Genomic DNA, 8,797 nt, shown 5'->3' on the forward strand with positions numbered 1-8,797 from the left:
TGTAATTGTAAGGTCAAATTTCAACCACAAATCAATGGATAAATTAGAAAATTAATAATTATAGTAGTTTGAGTTAAAATTATAATTAAAGGGCATATTAGGTATTTTTTAAAAACTCTTCTCTCCTCTCTCATCTCTCCGGCCTCCGGTGAAATCGGTATCACAGTATATCACAATGGGTATCACATTGTGTATTACAATGGGTATCACATGTGTATCTTTGTTTTTAATGTTTGAGTTGGTATCATAGTTGGTATCACAGTATACCACAATGGGTATCACATTGTGTATCTTTGTGATTACTTGGTACCTGCCAGATTAATGTTCACCGGAGGCCGGAGATTGGAGGTCAGAGAGATGAGAGAGAAGAGAGAAGTTTTTTAAAAATAACTAAAATGTCTTCTAATTATAATTTTAACTCAAACTACCATAATTATTAATTTCCTAATTTATCCGTTGATTYGTGGTTGAGATTGGATCTCACAGTTACCACAAACTAATCAGTTCTTCCTTGAATGGACCCCTATATATATATATATATATATATATATATATATATATAGGGTATATTTCTTTTACAACCTTATGCATTTGTACAACCTTTACAACCCAATTAATTGAGATATTTATAAAAATGATTGGAGTTCATTTATTATGATTTGAATATTTATGGAATATGAATAGAGTTTATTAATTATGATTAATATTTTATATTAGGAAACAATTAATTGATTAAAAATTGAATGGTTGAGATGAGGGTTGTATAGGGTGTATGAATGGCAAAGGGTGTAGAATAACATCCCTCTATATATATATTGATGATTGATTGATGATTGAAATCATGTTTTAAGATGATACTAGAAGGGTACTCGTACAATGCAGTGAGATATATCTTAATTTTAATGTTTCGTTTTTTTGTCTCAGTTGATATTATAATACAGTTTTATGTGGTTTTGAGAAAACGATAATGTTTTTATTTTTAAATAAAATCTAAACATAGAGATATATCATTAAAAATTGAAAAAAAATATTGATATTAGTATCAAACTAACTATTTAAAATTTCTCATTTTTTGTGTATTTCTTTAATTCATTTTTTTGGTTTAATAATATAATTTTTATAAAGATAATAATTAGGTATTTTGTTAGAACTCAATGATTATCTTAATTATATTTTAGATTTTTTATATTTAAAATGAGATGATTATCCTCTATTTGATTATGTTTATCTGCAGTTAGTTACACGAATTCAAACATGAAACTTTAAATAAGTTGTATTTTCACACAATTTACTTGTAATCTTAAATTTTAAATAATATACATAAATAAACAATATTTTATGCATAAAATATAGTTTTTAAAAGTTTTTATTAAATATTTTATAATATAGTATAAATAGTTACATCCACAAAAATGTAAAGTAGAAATGAACAAGTGGGTGTAAAGCTTACCATAAGCCATTTTGGTTGTATAAGTAAGTAGGTGTTTAAGTTGATAATTTATCCATACAAATTAAAATACTCTAAAAACTCCAAATCAAGCAATCACTTGTGTTCGTGAAGCCCCATTTTTTATATTCCAGCGATTAACAAATACAACTTTTTAATTTCAATTGTTAAAATAAGTTACATAAAATAAATCATTAAATTTTTTAAAACAAGTTTATTTAATACATAAATTTTATTAAAAATTTAATAAATGTTAAATTTATTTAAAATACTATAAACTAAAAGAAATCAAATAGTAAAATAAACCAACAGAAATTGGTATATGATGGATTTTGTAGTCTATATAAAGTTTCGGTAATAAACATGATGCCTTTCATAAGAATTTTCAATGTTGAAATAAAAAGTATATGATTAAAATTCAGATGACATCTTAACGGGACGAAATCTAGATAGTTGTTTTAAATTGAGACAAATACAATTTAATACATTGAGAAAGAAAGAAAAAAAGCACATTTATGCATGAACAATTTCAAAAACATCAAATGCATTGATATCTTCGTGATAATATCTAGAAAAACAAAGTTTGATTAATGCAACTCCATTAGATCTCTAAAGACACTAATATAAGAGGACATTTTTTTGGCTCACTTAGTGACTGAGTTTAGCAAAAGGGGCAGGGGAGCGAAATTGAACCCGTGAGCTATCTTGTGCTTGGACAAGGTAGCCACGTTCTTTTGCCAACTAAGTTATACGGCGGATGCTCTATATGAGAATATTATAGTTGGTTTGGTGGGTTTCTTGTTTGAGGAAAGTGATAATGTATGAATTAAAGAGCAAGCAGATGTGGGAGCAGGCTAGGGTTATTGGGACTTTTCAGACTTTGATGAGAACCAACTTAATGAGGCCTAGCAAACATCATGATGATGATATTGACATGTACCAAACCACTCACACTATCGTTCATTCACTATACTTGATATTTCTGTGATTTTGATTCAAGAAAGTTGTAACAATTTATTTCGCTATCAATGGCCTATTAATAAAAAGAGGCACTTATTCAATAAAAGAAAAGTAAAAAGAAAACAATGTTATTCACCAAATGTATGTTAACAAAAAATATGTTGACTCCCGAGACAATAGAGTTGTTCGGTTCATTTTCCTTTTAAGTATTATATGAATAAAGTTGTCTATATTAACAAATTTGTTTCTATGACATTTTATAAGTTAATGTTTGGTTGTTATGCTATATAAATAGTTTCAATGGTAAAAATGACTATTTTACCCTTTGTTTTATATTGAACACTTTAGATCAAATAAATTAGTAGAGCAATTTTGTTACATCAAATAACCCTATCAAGAATAATAAGCAATTCAATGGATATAAAGAGATAGAAGTTGACGGAGAGAGAAATTGATGGAGATGCGTCGTTCCCTACTCTAGTGTTACCGCCATTGAGAAGGAGATAGGCAATGGAGAACTTTGATGGAGGCGCTTGTTACGAACAAGGGTTTTTTTTTTCCAATATTGAGGTTGGGTGTACTTTGAAAGAGAAGGGTATCTAGGTAAATAGTTCGGTTGAATGTAAACAACAGCTCTCCTCAAGCTGACCAAAAAAGTTGTTGATTTCCATATCAAGTCACAACCGAATAATTGTTTATGGTTGATTGAATAAGCTATACGGCCATTAAGCCAATGCCAAAAGGTCCAAAGTTTCTTATTCATAAAAGCTAGTAAACACCTAAGATGCAAGTTATGTTCATTTATATCACTATACACACCTTTACCGCAGTTCAAACGAAATACGTGTCTTATCCATAAGAACATTGGCCAATATTTTTAATATATGTCATAAACCAAACAAAACTGACCCACTAATATATCCAACTTTTGGAAACAGTCGTCTACCACAAAGATTAAAATGACCATTTATGTATGTAGAGGAATACATTACAAAGGTCTCATGGTGATGAGTAATGTTTGCAAAGTATGTAAAATCATACCCCACAACTTCCTTCAAAATAGAGAAAATGAAGTTTTTAACGTATTTTTAGTTTTTTTATGCGTTACAACTTCTCCAAAATGAAGAAAGTAGAGAGCATATTTTCTCCGAATTTGGAGAATTCTACAAAAACTTCACTTTTTTATTCCCAAGAAATTTAGCTCAAACTAACCGTGCAAAGAAATTAAATGAAAGAGAGAAATATTTTTGTTATATTATTGAATATTCTAATAATATAATTAATGTTGAAGTGTCTAAAATGAAGATTTGAGAGTTCGATGTTTTTTTTTTTGAGATTTTTTTGTGTTCATTTTGGAAAAATTGGAAATAGATTCAATAGGAGGTTTGTTTACAAAGAAAGTCCTCTTTGCCCAACGGGGTATGGTCATGAGGTATGTAAACCCACCATTTCTATGCATCCCAACAAAAGCCCTTTTCTTTAACCAAATTGAATCACTACTACCACAATTTCATGCAGTCGAAAGACATACATATATGCCTTATTTCGATTTATTATTATCATCAATTGATATTTAATTCTCTTTAGTGTCATGTTTTGATGCTATCATAGTGCATCCCACTCCATACATTCATATATAAATGTGCTTTTATACAAAACCATTGGTTCAACTTATTTTACCTGTTATAAATTCAATACCAAGTCACACACACACACACACACATATATATATATAAACTAAGGGTCTTTATACTCTATTTTTAGGGTATCAGGACATGTATATGCACCTTCTATTCCATGACCCTACTAGGTTGGTTTGGCTTGAGATTTTCTAAAAACTACAAAGGTATAGTATATACTTCATTAGATTCCAACAGCCAAATTGTTGATCTATTTTGCTTCTACTTTTCCTGTTCAATCCTACTTGATATTCTAACCTTTATTTCAAGTGTGTGTGTATATGTAGAAAGGGGGGAGGAAGATGAATGTTGAACCTGCATGTATGAAAGAGGTGAAAACATATATTTGCTTTGGTGGTGGGGCAAAAGCTAGCCAATGATTCAACATTTAAAACAGATAATGTTCAGACAGATTAGAAATGGCATGCCCACCTCCTTCACAAGATTGTCTTAAAACTTGTTGGTCTTAGCACAGCATATACTCTACCTCTATGCCTCATCCAACTGGTCCTGCATCCGAAAAATAAACTGTCACACTACAGTTTGATGCAGTTATATAACAGTTGCATTTTAATTTATATGACTTCATATTGGTTGTGTATGAGGAATCCGATAATATACCCACATCTACTTTTGACTTCTGAATCAGAGTGTTTTTCAACTTGAAAAGTTATAACTATATTAAATGTCGATTCTAAATTTTTTTGAAGCTAAGAAGCATTTATGTCAAATTTGTACATCAAGCATTTTAGGTCTGAATTCTGAAACACAAAAGTGGCTCTTGATGAAATGATAGACAAACTACAAAATAGTAATTTGACAAATAACAATTTACAGCTCCAATGTAACTCATATGCAACTAAGCTTAGGAAGTCGCATGTTGCAATCAAATTGGTATAAGCATAATAATGAAGTTTATTTCAAATCCTATTATGGAGTTCCAACATTATGTGTGTGTGTGTGTGTGTGTTCTAGACATGATGGACCATGACATAACTGGTGATGGGAATTGGGAATGGAAAAGGCATTAACCTGCGCATCTGAAGTCCAAAGAGTGAGATTGTCCCTCAATAGTTGCATAATCAGAGTGCTATCCTTGTATGAGTCTTCACCCAGAGTGTCCAGTTCTGCTATAGCTTCCTCAAATGCCTATTCATATGGCAAAAACAGTGCAGATATACATATTAGGCATGTCATATATATTACAAGCAGAATATAGCAATAAGAAAGTAGCAACAAAACCAATAAATCCCACTTGAATGTAGGTCTTGGGAGATGGGTTGAGATGTAGTCAGGCCTGACCTCTATCTCAAAGGATAGAGTGGCTATTTCCATAAAGACCAATATATATTTTGCCTAGGATTCTAATCAACACAAAGATCTTTAGATAACATGTAATCAAGCACTGATTAATAGTATATGTTTCTTACTGGAGACGACCCCAGGTCATTAACCTAATGTATGTTCCTCACTGTATCTTGTTAATGTGTCCAAACAAAAGTATGGCTTGGTTTGCAACTGTGGTTGAGAATATAAAGCATGTACAATGGAAATAGTATCTATTTACTTAGCGTATCAATGATGATCCCCATGATGATGGTGAGAGACTGAGCTAAATTCATCATCCATCACTTACCATCACTGGACATGAAGATTCCAATTATACACTTTCTAGACAACCAACTTACCCTCACAAGTCACAACTACCATGTCATGAGAGCAACTTAAGATCATTTTAGAAGAGTCCCTCCATGTTCATAGTTTCATACATATATAATATTGGAAAACAATTATTTATCCACTTAATTTGGATGAAGCACTATTTGGATGGATAAGGAATTTACTTCAAATATGTGCACAGGTGAAATCCGTTACTTAACTATGATGTTTTCCAAACCAGTATATGTGTTGAGCCAATTAAGATGACATCTAGACCACACAAGTAAGAATATTTCAACATTCAGTTGACTTTTCAGACTTCATTTTCCAAGAAATATTGGCTTCTTTCCACCCCAAAGGTTGAGTGATTATGACTAACAAACACCTCTAAAGTCAATAGCTAACTACCTCATTAATTAATTGCAGAATCATTTCTGATTAATTTTTAAATCACCCCTGCAGAAAGTTGATCTGCAAGGATCATTGAATTTGAAATTGATGCACCAAATGATAACAGGTATTAAATCCTCAAGAAGAATAAAGATCAAGAAAAACAATTCAAAGGGGTATCCAAGTTACCTGTTTTGCCATGCTACAAGCCTTGTCTGATGAATTCAGAATCTCATAGTAAAACACTGAGAAATTAAGTGCCAGACCCAATCTTATTGGATGTGTTGGAGCCAGATCTCCCACCGCAATGTCCTAAACAGAATAATATGCAAAATGATTAATATAGCAACAACCTGCATAACTAACCAACAATTAAGTTTTTTAAGCCTTCAAAAGGGACAATTTGAGTCTACCAAGCTCATAAAAGTCAAATAATTCAACTTCATGGTTTGGCCGTGTCTTGAGGTGAGTATAGATATACTCGATATGCCTAACTGGAATATGCTACCAAATCTTGCAGAATTTACAAATTACTTTTAAAACTCAGCTTCTATAACTCTTTGGAAATCATATGTAACATCAGTTAAGTTCCAAAAAGTTAAATAGTACAAGAATATAGTTTATATCCAGTTATAGATATAATTATTCATATAGACAAATCTAGGTCATTATCGGGCTTTTTAACTTGATTCTATCATAAGAAAATCTTACCTACATTTACATATCAAACTAATACGAAAGTGATTTTAATAAGAAAAAGTAGGCAGAAACCAACCACTTGACCAGCTCATGAACATTAATCGTGTAAGGAATTTCAATGCATCAGAGTGCAAGGATTTTCCACACCCGCAGACAGCAAAATCACCGCACCTTCTTAATAGAAAACCTTTGGTATCAAAACTTTATCATCTGTTCCTCTAAAACACCCATATGATCTACTAATCTACAAGCTAAATAACTAAACTTAGAAACTAGAAGATATTAACAAATGTAACCCCGCTATCCTGAACCTCCAGCAAAAGATTGAATCTAACTTCAACATATTGCATTAAACGAAGTAGAAGCTTTGCAAATAGTATTGAATGAACATATATACGATCATCCTAGCAAATCTTCATGATTCAAAACAAAATTCAGTAACAAAACTACCTGAGCAGCTTTGTAGGAATTCATAGTAGCCTCTGCTGCTTCCTTTCGCTCGTCTCCACCTTTAAACTCGGCTAAATACCTATGATAATCTCCTTTCATCTTCAAATAGAACACCTTTGATTCACCAGTAGATGCCGATGGCACCAGATTCGATTCCAAAATCTTCAATATTCCCGAGCAAACATCGGAGAGCTCGTCCTCGACCTTAGATCTGTAATCCTTGACCAGCATGACGTGATCTTCGTTCTTTCGAGACTCCTCCTTTTGTTCGATCGATGATACGATACGCCAAGCCGCTCGAAGAGAGCCGATGACGTTCTTGTAGGCGACGGACAGGAGGTTACGCTCCTCAACGGTGAGCTCAGCCGCCGGCGTTGTCCCGACGACGAGTTTTTCCATAAATTTCACCATCTCTTCGTAGCGTTCGGCTTGTTCCGCAAGCTTCGCCATGTACACATACTGCTCTCTTGTGAGATTCTCCGGCACGGTGGCTGCCGCCGCCATTGATAGAAGACGATCTTTAGAAAGAGAACGAGAAGTCACAAGAAAATGTTGTGGGAGTTCACGCTTTACTTTCGGGATATGTAATAGGGATATTTCTATTACGTGTTTCGCGGTCCATGTTTTTACCCGTGTGTCAAATCACATCTATCAATTTTTCGTCAACTTCGACCTTTAACAAAAAATGGCAGGAGTAAATTACAAATTTGGCCTCCCAACCAAGCCTTGTACCAATTTCACGGGTTACTGATCAGACTAACCATTCAAAATCAAAAAATTACATTTTTAATTACATTTTTTTAAAAATTCACAAAATAACCTTGAGTTATCCTATAAACACCATTAAGTACCTACAGGACCATTTTATAATTAATGAAAGTGACAATTTTTTATAAAAAAAAAAAAAATTCTAGGGTGGGTCCCACCCACAAGATTATTTTTATTTTTTAATTTAATTTTGTTTTAGTTTTTTCTAAAAAAATTATTTTCTTAATTGTTTTTAAGAATTTAATCTTTTTAAATATTTTAATTTTTTTGAACTTTATTTTTTTTTAAAAATTATGATTTTTCTTAGAAATATTTTTTTTACAAGTTTAGTTTTTTATTTAAATTTATTTTTTGTTAGAAATTTAGTTTTTTTTTCAAAATTTTAATTTTTTTCTTAAAAATTCTTTTTTAAGTTTAAATTATTTAAATTTGTATTTTATTAAAATTTTATTACTTTTCTTAAAAAAAAGTATAATTACTTTTCTAAAATTTTAGTTTTTAGAAAATAATTTAAATAATTAAACTTAAAAAAATTAATTTTTAAGAAAAAAATTGAAATTTTGAAAAAAAAATTAATAAGAACTAAACTTTTGTAAAAAAATATATTTCTTAAGAAAAATTATAATTTTAGAAAATAAAGTTGAAAAAAATTAAAATATTTAAAAAGATTAAATTTTAAAAAAAAATTAAGAAAATAAATTTTTTTTAAAAATTTAAAACAAAATTAAAATAAAAATAATAAATA

General features: G+C 30.8%; 1 protein-coding gene across 2 annotated transcripts; it reads right to left on the reverse strand.

Annotated features, from left to right (window-relative positions):
- Positions 1–4,040: 4,040 nt before the first annotated feature.
- On the reverse strand, positions 4,041–7,839 carry LOC112508583 (14-3-3-like protein GF14 kappa). 2 transcript variants are annotated; one of them, XR_003068784.1, is made up of 5 exons: positions 7,285–7,839; positions 6,325–6,447; positions 5,119–5,235; positions 4,519–4,596; positions 4,041–4,401 (listed from the first exon to the last, which is right to left on the reverse strand). XR_003068784.1 is itself a non-coding variant. In XM_025113254.1 (4 exons), the coding sequence occupies exons 1-4, from the start codon at positions 7,786–7,788 to the stop codon at positions 4,576–4,578; spliced, it is 765 nt and encodes a 254-aa protein (XP_024969022.1). In that variant the 5' UTR covers positions 7,789–7,839; the 3' UTR covers positions 4,409–4,575. The 2 variants fall into 2 exon arrangements, 1 of the variants encoding a protein (XP_024969022.1); XM_025113254.1 differs by lacking the exon at positions 4,041–4,401 and having other exon boundaries at positions 4,409–4,596.
- Positions 7,840–8,797: the final 958 nt, after the last annotated feature.

Source organism: Cynara cardunculus, assembly GCF_001531365.2.
Source record: "Cynara cardunculus var. scolymus isolate 2C chromosome LG 3, CcrdV1, whole genome shotgun sequence".
NCBI lineage: Eukaryota > Viridiplantae > Streptophyta > Magnoliopsida > Asterales > Asteraceae > Cynara > Cynara cardunculus.